Source organism: Neophocaena asiaeorientalis, unplaced genomic scaffold (genome assembly GCF_003031525.2).
Source record: "Neophocaena asiaeorientalis asiaeorientalis breed wild unplaced genomic scaffold, Neophocaena_asiaeorientalis_V1.1 scaffold75, whole genome shotgun sequence".
NCBI classification, from domain to species: domain Eukaryota; kingdom Metazoa; phylum Chordata; class Mammalia; order Artiodactyla; family Phocoenidae; genus Neophocaena; species Neophocaena asiaeorientalis.
The window spans coordinates 1,828,443-1,845,474 of NW_020172719.1; the positions used below are offsets into that span (position 1 = coordinate 1,828,443).

At 50.4% G+C, this 17,032-nt stretch overlaps 1 protein-coding gene across 7 annotated transcripts in view; it reads left to right on the plus strand.

Moving 5' to 3' along the window:
• Positions 1 to 17,032, plus strand: part of ATP2B2 (ATPase plasma membrane Ca2+ transporting 2) — a 192,693-nt gene that overhangs the window by 146,059 nt on the left and 29,602 nt on the right. For all 7 annotated transcript variants that reach the window (XM_024740200.1, XM_024740197.1, XM_024740193.1 and 4 more), the window contains 3 exons: positions 787 to 1,029; positions 14,756 to 14,997; positions 15,818 to 16,052. In XM_024740200.1, coding sequence (XP_024595968.1) covers positions 787 to 1,029; positions 14,756 to 14,997; positions 15,818 to 16,052 — 720 coding nt within the window. The remainder of the gene's footprint in view (positions 1 to 786; positions 1,030 to 14,755; positions 14,998 to 15,817; positions 16,053 to 17,032) is intronic.

Genomic DNA, 17,032 nt, shown 5'->3' on the forward strand with positions numbered 1-17,032 from the left:
ATGTAGAGTAGGATTTCATTTTTGTCATACATTTTAAAAGAAAGGATATTGATATGTAAGATGTATCCGTGCTAGGTGGTAGGATTATGGTTGATTGACTTTCTTTGTTGTGTATCTATATTTAAAAGAAATTTGTGATTTTTATTACACAAGTTATAGTATGTATTCATTGTAGAAAAATAGAAGCTATAGATTTTTAAAAGAAGGCAATAACAATCCTATAAATCTACCACCCAGAAATAATGACACTAATATTTTGTTTATTTCCAGATAGTGTCCTATGTCTATTGACATATGTATAACTTAAATTTATTCACTTTGGGTGAAACCTAAGTGACAGTGAAAACCAAGCACCAGTGAAAGATGGTACCTTTGAAAAAACTCATAACCAAATAAGGAATTTATTTCTGTTAGGGTGTAAGAGGAAACTATTTGAAGTAATCAGAAAGGACCCAATCTTCATTTATCATCCTTTTCCCTATTTTTTCCATAAAGAATACAGATTACTTCTGTAATCCAAATTAATAAAGTCAACTAATCAACTCTTTTAAATGCCTCAAATAATTTAAAAGAAATGAAAAAGAGAGAGAGAGAGAGAGAGAGAGAGAGAGAAAGGGCTGCACACAGAAAGAGAGTCCAGATGACAGGGCCTGTAGCAAGCAAGATCCTTTGCACATGTGTGAAGCAAAGGGGCAGCTCTGCCTCATTTCCTGCGTGTTTACACCGTGACCCTGCCTCCCAGCTCCCTCTCCTCACTGTTGCCATCTCACCTGCCCCTTCCCCCAGAAAATGATGAAGGACAACAACCTGGTCCGCCACCTGGACGCCTGTGAGACCATGGGCAATGCCACGGCCATCTGCTCGGACAAGACGGGCACACTCACCACCAATCGCATGACGGTGGTGCAGGTTTACGTGGGCGACGTCCATTACAAGGAGGTCCCCGACCCCAGCTCCATCAACGCCAAAACCATGGAGCTGCTGGTCAGCGCCATTGCCATCAACAGCGCCTACACCACCAAGATTCTGGTAAGTGGTGCAGCCTCCACCAGAGGGAGGAGCGTCCAGGGGGCGATACAGAAGTCCTGGGCGGGCTAAGCAATGTGATGCATAATTTTAAATCCTACTGATGCATTTTGGGTGGTCAGATAGTAAGCAGCTTGTTTCTCTTTGACTTAGCTATGCTGTTTGCATGACACACAAAAAAGGTTGTTGTTAATTGTGTTTTTTAGACCCTGTCATTGCCCTCCCTACCAAAAAAATAGTCTTTTTATTAGTTAGCTTCTGCTGTATAACTACTCCAAAATGTAGTGGCTGAAAACCAGGCTGTGTATTTAGCTCACATTTCTGTGAGTCAGGAGTTCAGGCTGGGCTCAACTGGGGGACCATGTCCTCGTGTGTCTGAGGTGGGTCACATCCACAGCTCTGCTGATCTTGGCAGGACTCTAGGCTGATCTGGGATGACCTCAGCTGGGACGGTTCATCTCTGCTCTGTGTGGTCCCCCTCCTCCAGCAAGCTAATCTGGGCTCTTCACGTTGTCATTTTGCCACGTCCTATTGGCCAACACAAGTCGAGAGGCCTGTCCAGATTCAAGCAGCGGGGAAATAGACTCCATCTCTAATGGGAGGAACTTCAAAGTCACATTGTAAAGGGCGTGGATTCAGAGAGGGTACTAATTGTGGCCATGTACACAATCTACCACTGGCGACGACATTGTCGTTAGTAATAGTAGTGGTAGTACTAGTTTTGTTAAGAAAAACTCTCATATTCCTGTCTCAGTTCAGCTGCCTGGACGCGTCATGCTAGAATCCCTGATTGGTTTAGAAGCATAGGTTGCCTTTTGGTGATTAACCAGTATTCGAATGAAGAGAAATACAAACTTGTCCATCCAGAGCCCCGTCGGCTCCTAGATGTAGGACATTTCTACAGTGTGAGCGTCTGGGTGAGCAGCTGAGCTTTCCTGCTTACCCCGCCAACGTGCCCTAGCCCTGACCTCTCCTTCGGCTCCTGAGCCGGCCTGAACCTTCAGGATCAGGCTGGGTGGCGGGAGTGCCAGAAGCTTTATCAAATCTGGGAGAAGAGCACAAGTCAGCGGCAAAGGGCCAAAGGCTGGTGGGGGGTACGGGAGGAGGTGAGTCCTGCCTCTAGACACTGGGGCTGCAAGGACTGCACCCGCCCCTGCGGTTGAGCAGGTACTCCTGCATCAGCCCTGAGCTGCAGGCTGGGGAGGCAGCACTGACAGAAGGAGAAAGTAGGTCGGGAGAAAGCGTGCAGATGGATGATAGAGGATGCTGGGGGCGGCAGGAGCGCGGGGCGGGGGAATGCCAGAAAAGACGGCGTTTTTGTCTTCTCCCCACCCCACCCCATCCCCTACCTCCCAGCCCCGATTTGGGAATCAAGGGAGGTTGACGATGCTTTATTCTGTTCCCCAGGCCTTCCTAAAATAACTGAGATGCTGTTAATGATCTCGTCCCGCAGAGAGGGGAGTGGGGCAATTCCCAGAACAGGCTTCTGGTGATGGGGGTGGCTGTGTGGGCAGAGCCCTGCAAGATGGGCTTGAATTGAGATGTATATTATGCAATTACAGTCAAAAAGGAGTTCTTGGATCTGCCAGGAGGGCTGCGAAACATCTTTGCAGCGATAAGGCTCAATTAGGCAGTGCTTCACAGCACCGGTGGCAAAGCTAAAATTCATTTCCAGATGTTGTTGACTGAGGCTGTATCCAGGTGGCTTCAAGGACAGGGGTCCATCAGTCCGCCTTGGGGAAAAGTGTATCTGCCAAGCCTGGAAAGAGCTCAAGGACCTGGGAACCGGGATCCTTGGTTTGTAAACAGGCCAAGTCACTTACCTCTCGGGCGCCAGTGTCCCCTTCTGTGCCTTGAACCCTGGCATCCTAGAACCCTTGTGCCTTTCTTTCTGGGGCTTCCCTGAAAGAACCCTGGCTACACGGTTCTCTTTGCTGGGCGCTGATGGCCGTCAGCGTGGAAGGGACAGCAGAGGCCCCTGGTATGTCTGGGTGGTAGTTAAAGCTCACACTCTGGAGCCAGACGGCCTGGGTTCAAATCCCTCACTAGCTGTGTGACTGTAAACAAGTTCCTTAACCTCTCTGTGCCTCAGTTTCCTGGGGGAGATGATAGGATTACTGTGAGGATGAAATGAGTTAGTAAGTGGGAAGTGCTTAGCACAAGGCCTGGCGCACACTCAGCGCTCAGGGTGACTAGCGTTGTTGTTCGTCAGCAGTAAAATCATCCCTCGGTAACCAGGCAGAGGCTAATCAATAAACGCATAGACAGCAGAGGCATCAGGGCTACAGAGGGAAAGGGTCTTGCCCAAAGTGACACAACCAATTAGTGGCAAAGCCAACTTATAGATACCCTAAAGCCAGCTATTGGGTAGGGTGTCCAGATTCGGTTCTTGGTCCTTGAAACCAATTCTGCAGCATCTTTAGTATTGGTTGGTCTCAGGAAGGAAGGCCCGGAGTCCAGAGGGTCCGATTCACATGGATCTGCGGACCTTAAGGACCACCTGGTCCAGCCCCCTCACTTTACTCTGAGGCCCAGAAATGGGAGAGGACTTGGGCCAAGTCACCCTGCGGGTTAGTGGAGTTAGAATCCAGATGTCCTGACACCCAGTCCAGTAAGCAGAGGTCAGGAGCTTTGGCTCTGAAGTCTGACAGACCAAGATTCAAACTTCAGCTGCAGCACTTACCACCCATGTGACCCTGAGCAAGTTAACTAACCTCTTCAAGCCTCTGTTTTCCAGTCTGTAAAATGAGTAAACAATGAATCATAATCACTAATATTCACTTAGCCAGACTCATTGCTGAGTGCTTAACACATGTTGCCTTGTATGAGGACCCCATGAAGTAGGTGACGTCACATCTCCAATTCATAGATAAGGACACTGATGCTGGGAGGAGTTAAAGAACATGCCCAGAGCCCCAGAGAAGATGAGAGGCTGAGCCAGGGTTCACATCCAGGTCTGTCCAGTCCAGAGCCTGCACAGCTCACCACCACTCCTTCTCCAAGTCCTCTGGCTGCACCTTTGCCTTGAGGCAGTTCCAGGGCTGCTCTGAGATCAGATGAGAAGGTGTGTGTGTGGCTGTCAGTCAGCACAGTGCTGGACATGTAGCAAGCGCTCAGACCGCTCCAGTTGCTACTCTTATCACTTCTATTATTATTTCTGAGCCTTACCCTCTGTAGTTTGCTTTGCCAGCCACTGTCTAGTTTGACCCTCCACATCCCTTCCAGGTAATCAAGGCAAATAGGACAATTCCCGTCTTGCAGCTAAGAAAACAGAGCTGCAGAAATATCGAGTAACCTGCCCAGGGCTGCTCCTGACACCAAGTGACAGAGCTGAGTCCCGAGAACTCTGGAGGAGTTTACCCAGCGGGCGAGGGAGCAAGGTCATTCCAGGCAGGGCCACAGCCTGCCAAAGCCCAGAGACCTCTCAGGAGATGTGGCAGTCTGTGGCCTGGACCTTTCCCAGGGCCACAGTGATGAGAGGCGAGGCTGGCAAGGCTGAGGGGGAGTTGGGTGGCGGCAGATAAGCCCTTAGTAGGCTTTCTCATCACAATGCCCAGAACCAGCCAGGCACGGGTGGAGGGTGGTGTGAGAGCCAAGGCTGCCAGGGGGAAGGCCAGAAAAAGTGACCCAGGACGCGCCTCTCAGAGGGCCAGCCCCAGCCCCATGCCCCATCCCTTCTGCGGATGGCAGAACTTTCTTCTTTCCACTCCTATTTCTAATCATTAGGAACGAAACTTGCCCTCTGAGGGAAGCTACATGAATCATCTTGTAGTCAGAAATTGCTTCCCCACCTCAGAAATCCTGGCACACCCTCAGATTTGCCTTGTCGCTTCCGACTCTTTGAACGTCAAGACTTCTGCTAGCTTCTTCTTCTTGTAGCCCTGCTGCTTCTTGAGCTGCAGCTGAGCTTTCAAATGGAAATAGCTCCTCCTCAGACTTTAGAGGCACGGAGCTTTCTTGGGAAAACATTCTCCTTTTCCACCCACGTTTATTCTGTGTGCTGAAACCACCCAAGCGGACTTTCAGTTTATATTTTATGAGAACTCTTTTAACGTAGGTTGACACTACAGTTAATATTTGAATTATTAAAATGAAGATGGGCACTCGTGGAGCCGAATTGTTGGAAGTTTATGGCGTATGTTCTGGAAACATGAACTACTGAAAGAAAAACAAATCTCCTTGGAGTCCCTGAAGTGGTTCTGGAAGAAGGAGCAGGGAGGATCTGCCTGGAAGGATGGTGTTCCCGAATAAATGAGCCACACTTCACCTAGTTAGAAACTCCGGGTCTTCAGTCTACCCCGTTCCCAAACTGAGGTGGCTTCATCCACAGACAGCCCCCATGACCCCCAAAGGCAGGCTCGATGGTATTTCTCACAAATCATAGACCTAGAGCTCCTGAGAGGAGGGGAGAGTGGGGAGGTGACTCTAGGAAGCAGTCAGCCCTTGAACTCAGATCTGGCTCCAAACCCAGGGTGCAACTAAATATTCCAATGAACCTCAAACCCCCTGAGTCAAGCCAGCTCTGCGAGGGGCTCTGGCCAAGACAGGGGCTCCAGAGGGCACAGAAGCCCCTGGAATTGGCTTAGCAGGGCATTAAGATGGGGAGGTGGGGCGGCCCTTCGCTCTGTCCCGTGAAGCGACAGGGGCCTTTGTGTTGGATTCAGCAGCTGTTTTGGTTCTGTTTGGTTTTATTTGTTTGTTTGTTTTTGCAAACACTATCCCTAGGAGAACAGTTTAAAGCACATAACCCTGAATGGGGAATTCTGATTTTTAACAGCACTGTTAATCCCTATATCCCACCTTCTCACCCTGTGCACGTGACACAAAACACACACCACAGGCGCCTACCACACACACACACACACACACACAGCACACACACTCACCACACACATACTCTACACACAGATCACACAGGTATATGCACAAATATACACACACGCCCCATGAACACACCACACACAGCACACACATGCACACACAGCACACACACTCACCACACACATACTCTACACACAGATCACACAGGGATATGCACAAATATACACACACACGCCCAGTGCACACACCACACACACATTATACCACACACACATGCACACCCAGCACACTCACCACACACATACTCTACACACAGATCACACAGGGATATGCACAAATATACACACACACGCCCAGTGCACACACCACACACACATTATACCACACACACATGCACACCCAGCACACTCACCACACACATACTCTACACACAGATCACACAGGGATATGCACAAATATACACACACACGCCCAGTGCACACACCACACACACATTATACCACACACACATGCACACCCAGCACACTCACCACACACATACTCTACACACAGATCACACAGGGATATGCACAAATATACACACACACGCCCAGTGCACACACCACACACACATTATACCACACACACATGCACACCCAGCACACTCACCACACACATACTCTACACACAGATCACACAGGGATATGCACAAATATACACACACACGCCCAGTGCACACACCACACACACATTATACCACACACACATGCACACCCAGCACACTCACCACACACATACTCTACACACAGATCACACAGGGATATGCACAAATATACACACACACGCCCAGTGCACACACCACACACACATTATACCACACACACATGCACACCCAGCACACTCACCACACACATACTCTACACACAGATCACACAGGGATATGCACAAATATACACACACACGCCCAGTGCACACACCACACACACATTATACCACACACACATGCACACCCAGCACACTCACCACACACATACTCTACACACAGATCACACAGGGATATGCACAAATATACACACACACGCCCAGTGCACACACCACACACACATTATACCACACACACATGCACACCCAGCACACTCACCACACACATACTCTACACACAGATCACACAGGGATATGCACAAATATACACACACACGCCCAGTGCACACACCACACACACATTATACCACACACACATGCACACCCAGCACACTCACCACACACATACTCTACACACAGATCACACAGGGATATGCACAAATATACACACACACGCCCAGTGCACACACCACACACACATTATACCACACACACATGCACACCCAGCACACTCACCACACACATACTCTACACACAGATCACACAGGGATATGCACAAATATACACACACACGCCCAGTGCACACACCACACACACATTATACCACACACACATGCACACCCAGCACACTCACCACACACATACTCTACACACAGATCACACAGGGATATGCACAAATATACACACACACGCCCAGTGCACACACCACACACACATTATACCACACACACATGCACACCCAGCACACTCACCACACACATACTCTACACACAGATCACACAGGGATATGCACAAATATACACACACACGCCCAGTGCACACACCACACACACATTATACCACACACACATGCACACCCAGCACACTCACCACACACATACTCTACACACAGATCACACAGGGATATGCACAAATATACACACACACGCCCAGTGCACACACCACACACACATTATACCACACACACATGCACACCCAGCACACTCACCACACACATACTCTACACACAGATCACACAGGGATATGCACAAATATACACACACACGCCCAGTGCACACACCACACACACATTATACCACACACACATGCACACCCAGCACACTCACCACACACATACTCTACACACAGATCACACAGGGATATGCACAAATATACACACACACGCCCAGTGCACACACCACACACACATTATACCACACACACATGCACACCCAGCACACTCACCACACACATACTCTACACACAGATCACACAGGGATATGCACAAATATACACACACACGCCCAGTGCACACACCACACACACATTATACCACACACACATGCACACCCAGCACACTCACCACACACATACTCTACACACAGATCACACAGGGATATGCACAAATATACACACACACGCCCAGTGCACACACCACACACACATTATACCACACACACATGCACACCCAGCACACTCACCACACACATACTCTACACACAGATCACACAGGGATATGCACAAATATACACACACACGCCCAGTGCACACACCACACACACATTATACCACACACACATGCACACCCAGCACACTCACCACACACATACTCTACACACAGATCACACAGGGATATGCACAAATATACACACACACGCCCAGTGCACACACCACACACACATTATACCACACACACATGCACACCCAGCACACTCACCACACACATACTCTACACACAGATCACACAGGGATATGCACAAATATACACACACACGCCCAGTGCACACACCACACACACATTATACCACACACACATGCACACCCAGCACACTCACCACACACATACTCTACACACAGATCACACAGGTATATGCACAAATATACACACACACGCCCAGTGCACACACCACACACACATTATACCACACACACATGCACACACAGCACACTCACCACACACATACTCTACACACAGATCACACAGGTATTTGCACAAATATACACACACACGCCCCATGCACACACCACACACAGCACAACACACCCACCACCCCCATCCTCTACACACAGATCACACAGGTATATGCACAAATATACACACACACGGCCCATGAACACACCACACACAGCACACACACACACACACGCACACACAGCACATACACTCACCACACACATACTCTACACACAGATCACACAGGTATATGCACAAATATACACACACACGGCCCATGAACACACCACACACAGCACACACACCCACACGCACACACAGCACACACACTCACCACACACATACTCTACACACAGATCACACAGGTATATGCACAAATATACACACACACGGCCCATGAACACACCACACACAGCACACACACCCACACGCACACACAGCACACACACTCACCACACACATACTCTACACACAGATCACACAGGTATATGCACAAATATACACACACACGGCCCATGAACACACCACACACAGCACACACACCCACACGCACACACAGCACACACACTCACCACACACATACTCTACACACAGATCACACAGGTATATGCACAAATATACACACACACGGCCCATGAACACACCACACACAGCACACACACCCACACGCACACACAGCACACACACTCACCACACACATACTCTACACACAGATCACACAGGTATATGCACAAATATACACACACACGGCCCATGAACACACCACACACAGCACACACACCCACACGCACACACAGCACACACACTCACCACACACATACTCTACACACAGATCACACAGGTATATGCACAAATATACACACACACGGCCCATGAACACACCACACACAGCACACACACCCACACGCACACACAGCACACACACTCACCACACACATACTCTACACACAGATCACACAGGTATATGCACAAATATACACACACACGGCCCATGAACACACCACACACAGCACACACACCCACACGCACACACAGCACACACACTCACCACACACATACTCTACACACAGATCACACAGGTATATGCACAAATATACACACACACGGCCCATGAACACACCACACACAGCACACACACCCACACGCACACACAGCACACACACTCACCACACACATACTCTACACACAGATCACACAGGTATATGCACAAATATACACACACACGCCCCATGCACACACCACACACAGCACACACACACGCACACACATGCACAGTGCATTGGCAAGCTCGGGAAGGTCCCTAGGAAACCTGCTCTCCATCGTGTGTCTCCCCAGGGCGTTTCAGCCTGCCCCAGCTGTTCAGGACACACACCCCGCCCTAAGCCTTTGCAGTCTCTGGGGAAAGTCCACGATTCTGCCCCCTGCTGCTCCTCGAGGCCCAGCACCTGAGAGGCTCCTGGGGAGGCAGACCCTCAGATGACAGACAATTCCGGAGGCCAAAATTCTGACAAAATCCCATCCCAGCTGGCCTCCCATCAGCAGCTCTCCACACCCACAGACACCACATTATTCGTTTATCCATTCAATGCATATTCATTAATTACCCCGAGTGGGAAGTAGAGATAAGCAAGACCGCCCTCCCCCCCCACCCCCGACCATGGGCTCTAAACCAATCACCCACCAGTTACCTAGTTAAACAACCATCTCAAATGCTAGTGAAGAGAGGCAGGGCGTGTGCTGTGTGGGCTCAGAGCTGAGAACCGCTGGGGTCAAATCCTAGCTCGGCCACTTACTAGCTGTGTGACCTGGTTTCTCCAGGCCTCCCTGTGCACATGGGAATAACAACAGCCCGACCCCTAGGGAGCCATGAGGACGCAACCGAGGACGCACGTGCAGAGCTTGGTAAAGAGCTAGCGAAGTCACTGCTGCAGCTGCCGAGGCTGCCTGGTGGTCCATCTGGGCGTCGGGGGAGGCTCGTCTGCCAGTGCCTGTCCTCAAGGGGGGAGGGGGAGGGGGCTAGGCCACCAGAGACAGCCATCAAGCAAAAAGTCATTTCTAATGCGCTCCCACAGTCGGCATCCTATGGGAGTTGCCGCGAATCACCGTGCCGTGGTTGCCGCGTTTGGGGGCACAGGGAGGACGGGGTGTTGAGGATCTTTTAATATTGTAGTAAAACACACATAACTTAAAATTTATCATCTTAGCCATTGTAGTGTACAGTTAGTTCAGTGTCATCAAGTACATTCACATTGTACAACCATCACCACCACCCATCTCCAGAACGTTTCAACTTCCCCAAGTGCAGCTCTGTCCCCATCAGACACTAACTCCTCCCCACCTCCCCCAGCCCCTGGCGCCCACCCTTCTACTTTCTGTGTCTATCAATTTGACCACTCAAGGGACCTCGTGTAAGTGGAATCACACAGTATCTGTCCTTTTTTGTCTGGCTTATTTCACTTAGCATAATGTCCTCAAGGTTCATCCATGTTGTAACATGCGTCAGAATTTCCTTCCTTTTTAAGGCTGAATAATATTCCACTGTATGTGTAGATCACATTTTGCTTATCTCTTCATCTGTCAGTGGACACTTGGGTTGCGTCCACCTGTTTGCTACTGTGAATAATCCTGCTGTGGACACGGGTGTACAAATATCTTCTCAGGTCTCTTGCTTTCAGTTCCTTTGGGTGTATACCCAGAAGTAAAATTGCTGGATCATATGGTCATTCTATGTGCAGTTTTTTGAGGAACCTCCACACTGGTTTCCACGGTAGCTGCACCATCTTACATTCCCACCAACAGTGCACAAGGGTTCCAATTCCTCCACATCCTCGCCAGCACTTGTTTTCTGTTTTGTTTTGGATAATGGCCATCCTCATGAGTGTGAGGCAGTACCTGCCAGCTATGTTCCTTTTCATCTCATTTTTGCAGATGTTATTTATAACTTGTCACTCTTCAAGTCGTCATTCCTTGGTCTTAGCTCTAGTGACCCCCAAGCATCCCAAAACAGGAGCATGAATTGTCCTCTCAAAGTTACACCCATAGCTGCACCCAGCACTCCCAAAGGGCTTAGTGCCCATACAGGGAAATGCGCTGGATACGGTGTGGCACTAGGAATCAGGGGAATTGGGGGTAGCCCCAGGCCTGCCCCCCTGCAGGTCTGTGATGAGGAGCAAATCACTTCCCCCCCAGCCTGCTTCCTGCCCCTCAAAACCAACGCCTTAACTCCCTTACAGAATTAGAGCCCTGGAGAGCAAGACTCATGGAGAGTCTACAGCAATAGTAAAACCTCTGGGTTTGTCAAGATAAAAAAAGCCAAAAGAAAAAAGGCGCCAGTCCCTGCTTCTTAATAATGCACGCAGGCGATTTTAGAGCTCAAGTTCATGGTAACAAATTGAATTACGGAGGAGGCAGCTCTGCCATTTGCAACCATAGATTGTTTGAAATCCTTTTAGGGGAAAATTAAAATATCTCACAGAGGGTAATGAAATGCTGCCTGTTTCACAGGCATAACTGCTTAGCTCTCTTGGGCGAATGAGTAATTAGGCATTTTTATTTCAGTCTTCCATGTCATCATCTTCTTTCATCAGTGGAGGGGAAAAAACTGTTGTGGAAGATACATAAAACCCTGGAAATCACCAGAAGGTTAATTATAAAATTGTAAAAAAAAATGATAAGTAAATAAATATATAAATTTTAAAAACACAACATAACTGCATACTGCAGAGACTAAGGGGCGTACTTTGAATTTCTTTTCCCAAACATCAGAAAGGGGAAACTGTCAGATTCCTCTGCTTCCAGATCAAATCCCACTGAAGAGCTTGGGTGTGGGGAGGCTTCCAAGGCCCATGATGCCTGGACATAATTGAACATGGCATGGAGCAGGGAGGGTGTTCTAAGGCTTGACCCGTGGCCCCCAGACCCCCTCTGAGGGACCTGCAGCTCTGCCTTGTTCTACCATCCTTCACCGCCATCCACCATCCACTTGAAGGAGTGGGTTGATTTTTCTCTCAGCTAGAAATCATCTGCTAGAGCCTCTCCATTTTACAGATGGGGAAACTGAGGACAAGAGCTTAGGGTCTAAGGGTATGTACGCCTAGGTCAATGCCCATGACCCGACAGGGCTCGGGTCTGCTCCCAGGGCCCGAGTCCTAACTGTGGATGGGGCAGTTGGCCAGGGACATATCCTATTGCCATCCTGCCCCCCGCACAGCCAGTCCATGCAGCATCTTCTAGACTCCGTCTTCTTCTTGCCTGCTGCTCTTTGGAACAACACGAAGGGTTCCTGTGCAAGGCTGGTCTGAGACCCACAAAGGGCCACTCATGGCGGTGTCGGGGGACACAGAATGCTCACAGGTATTATTCCTCTTCAGTATCTCTCTGGTCTTTGGGTTTATCCGTGGTGGCTTTTACCACTCCCAAAGCCAGCTCCACCTGAGTCGCTGCAGGTTAATTGTATACCAGTGGTCTGAGTGTGTATATGCACATGTGGCGGCTGCCCATGGGAGGTGAGTTTACCTGCCTTATGAACTTCCCTCAGCCGCCTGCCAGTCCCACCATTAGCGCCCACGTGGAGGTGTCTCGTTCTTACCTATTCGCCTGTGCCTCCCGCACCCCAGACTGGCCTGCGTTGAGCCATCCAGCAAACAATGAGTAAATGCCTACTGTGTGCCGGGCTCTGTGCTGCCCCGAGAACCCAGGGGGGAAAGAATACAGCAACTCCTACTCGGGGTGACAAACCCACAAAGCAATTTTCAAAGACAAGGAAATATCTGTGCTGATCCTTAAAGGGCAAGGAGGAGTTTGCCTGGCAGGGAAGGAGGAAGCAGGGGTGAAGGCACAGAGGCATGAAACAGCTCGTGTTCGGGCAGCCGCACGAAGAAGTGAGAGGCGCTGGGGAGATGTGGTCGGTGGTTTGACTGAGGCTCAGGGCAGGGGCTGTGGTGTCCAGTTAAAAAGAAACGAACTAACGCTGTGAATGGGGATGACTCTCAAAAATTGAACGTTCCATGAGTGAAGCAAGCTACGGAAGAATATGTACAGCCTCCTTACATGACGTTTTCAACATGCAAAACAGTGCTGCACATATGTACGTTAGGTCAAACTACATGAAATTGCCAATGGTTGGCCATTGTGACGTACCAAAATAGCAGCTGCATTTGGTTCAACCTCAACTGAAGTCACAAGGGACATTGCATCCAGAGCACAGAATACTACCCAGTCATGAAAAGGAACACGCTCCTGACACATGCAACAGCTTGTCTGCATTGCCAGGGGATTGTGCTGAGTGAAAAGAAGCCCGTCTCCGAAGGTTACATACTGTATGATTCCATTTATATAACATGCTCAAAATGACAGAATCATGGGGCTGGAGAACAGCTTAGTGGTTGCCAGGGGCAGGGACGGGGAAGGGAGGGAGGTGACTGCAGTCACATAAGGGTGGCACAGGGAGTGCTGTGATAAACTGTTGTGTGTCTTGATGACGGTTGTCACAGGAATCTACATGTGATGCCGTTGCTCAGAACTAAACACACACACATACACACACGCACGCACACACAGGAGTACACTAAAACTGGTGAAATCTGAATCCAGCGGGTTAGATTGTATCAGTGTCAACATCTTGGTTGTGACATTGTGCTACAGTCATACAGGAAGTGAGCACTGGGGGAAACGGGATGAAGGATGTATGACATCTCTCTGTGTTATTTCTTATTGCCTGTGAAACTAGCACTATCTCGAAATAAAAAGTTAAAACACACAGGGCAAGGATTAATGCCAAATTTAAGTTAGAGTTTCTTTCTGGGACAAGGGGTGCGTTATGCAGATACGGAGGGGTACATGGGGGGTTCAACTTTATCTGTTAGGCTTTACTTCTTAAAAAAGAAAAATCTGAAGCAAACATGGCGTAGAACTAAGGTTCTCCAGAACTGGAGGGTCTGTGCGCAAATTTTTTTATCATTCGGTCACAGGTTTATGTTTGACATAGTTCATAATTTTTAAACAGCTGATCTTGCTTAATTCCCTTCAAACAGAGCCCGGATTGGGTCTGGGACGCAGAAGCCTGAGGTTGGGGGGAGGGGTGGCCCCACCCACAGGCAAGCGGCAGCCCGGTGAGCACCCCTCCTCTCCCCGCAGCCCCCGGAGAAGGAGGGCGCCCTGCCCAAGCAGGTGGGCAACAAAACAGAGTGCGGCCTGCTGGGCTTCGTGCTGGACCTGAAGCAGGACTACGAGTCTGTGCGCAGCCAGATGCCGGAGGAGAAGCTGTACAAGGTCTACACCTTCAACTCCGTGCGCAAGTCCATGAGCACCGTAATCAAGCTGCCCGACGAGAGCTTCCGCATGTACAGCAAGGGCGCTTCGGAGATCGTGCTCAAGAAGTAAGAATTTGCTACTGTTTCCTCTTAAAGGTTTCTGCAGGGAGTCCTCCCTCTTCCCCTCCCTAAGTCACTGGCTCATCAGGAAGTTCTTCCCATTATCCCTGTCAGAGCCCCTCACGTCACTCCCCTGAGCGTGGAGTTGGTAGGCGGCGTGACTTTTCACTCTGAGCAGGTGTCCTCTGACTCCAGGTGCCAGAAGTAAGCCTGGAGAACTAAGCAAGTCAGCCCCCCTCTCTGGGCCCCAGTTTACCCATTTGTACCTTGAGGGGGACTCAACCCTGGTCACACATAGAATCGCCCCAGGGAGCTTTAAAAAAAAAACACTGATTCCTGGACTCGCCCCCAACAAACTGAATTGGAACCTCTGGTGTGGGGCCCGCAGTGTGTGTGTGTCGGCGGGGTTTATTCAGTGCTTTCCCAAGCCATCCTGATGGCGCAGGCAGGGTCAGGAACCACTAGCGGAGGTTTCATGCCCTCTGAAAACCATTTTCGCTGTGGAACTATTTTTTTCAGATGAAATCTTGTGAAGATGAAACAGAGCAAAGTAGATCTGCTCTTGCTGAAATGGCCTGGGGCAGATATTACAACAAGGCCACCTGGTTTCTTTTTGGCTGGTCCTGATTTCATCCCTGCCTGGGGCCCAGGGGCCAGGACCACCCCTGAAGCATTATGGGAGATGGTCTGGACGAGCCCTGGATGACCAACCACGGCCAGTGGGACGTCCGTCACTGGGGAGGTGGGGGTGAGCTCCGAGCCCATCGGAGGGAGGGTCTTTGGGCCCTTGGCTGGACCTTACCCGGCCCCCTCCCACCTCCCCCAGGTGCTGCAAAATCCTCAACGGGGCGGGTGAGCCCCGGGTCTTCCGGCCCCGCGACCGGGATGAGATGGTGAAGAAGGTGATTGAGCCCATGGCCTGCGACGGGCTCCGCACCATCTGCGTGGCTTACCGCGACTTACCCGGCAGCCCGGAGCCCGACTGGGACAACGAGAATGACATCCTCAACGACCTCACCTGTATCTGCGTGGTGGGCATCGAGGACCCCGTGCGGCCCGAGGCAGGTGCCCCGCCGTGGAGCTTGGGGAAGGGGTTGAAGCTGGGCGTCCAGCCTGCTGGGTGACCTGGAGTATGTCGCCTCACCCCTCTAAGCCTCAGTTTCCCTGCAAGGCCCACGGGGTCTTCTCTGTACCTACTCCTAAACATTCAGGCTCTTAAGGCTAGCGTAGCCACACTTACCTGCTTGGGACATGGTGTGCAACCCACAGCCTGCCAGCCGGCGTTTCTCTACCGTGAAGGCTGCCCTGCCCTAGAAGCCTCAGAGGAGCCAGGATCTCCTGTCCAAACCCATAGGCCCAGATTCAAGGGTCCCTGCAAAGGAGACACCCAATAACAAAGGTTACCACACTCAAGAAGACCCCAAATGTGGGCATCCCCATCAGCATTTAGAGTTCTCCCCATCCAGACCAAGTTTACCAGTTAGTTTTCCCTAGTGATGCAGCGGGCAGTCTGCCTCTATCAGGTTTCCAGGGGAACAGAGCTGGAAAGTTAACCAAAGGTCAAATTCTCAAGCAGAAGGGAAGGGGCGGGTGACAGCACCCCCTCCTCGTAAAGATCGAGAAAAGTGATGTAGTATGTGCGCCTACTGGGGTGCTCAGATGACAGTGGGTCTTCAGTCTCCTTTAGCTGAATCTGCATCTGGGGGGAAAGCCAAGAATTCAGTGCCGGCAATTTGCAGGGTTGGGGAAGGATGGGACGTGCGTGGTCGGTCGAGCTGCCCAGGCTGGGAAGAGGGTGTGGGAAGAGGAGAGAGCTGCCTCAAATCTCCGAAATGCTGCTGTGGGCAGGCAGAGCGAGCGAGCTCACCCTGGGAGCCCGGGAGGCAAGGCACAGGAGGGGCTGGCCTCCTCTTCCTCGAGGACTAATGCTGCCGGGCCCAGATTGGCCTCGGCAGTGGGATTTGGTGATGCTGCCCCTTGGGACTGTTTCTGACCAGGATTCTTGGCCCCCTTAATCAATAGAAATTGATAGGAGGCCATA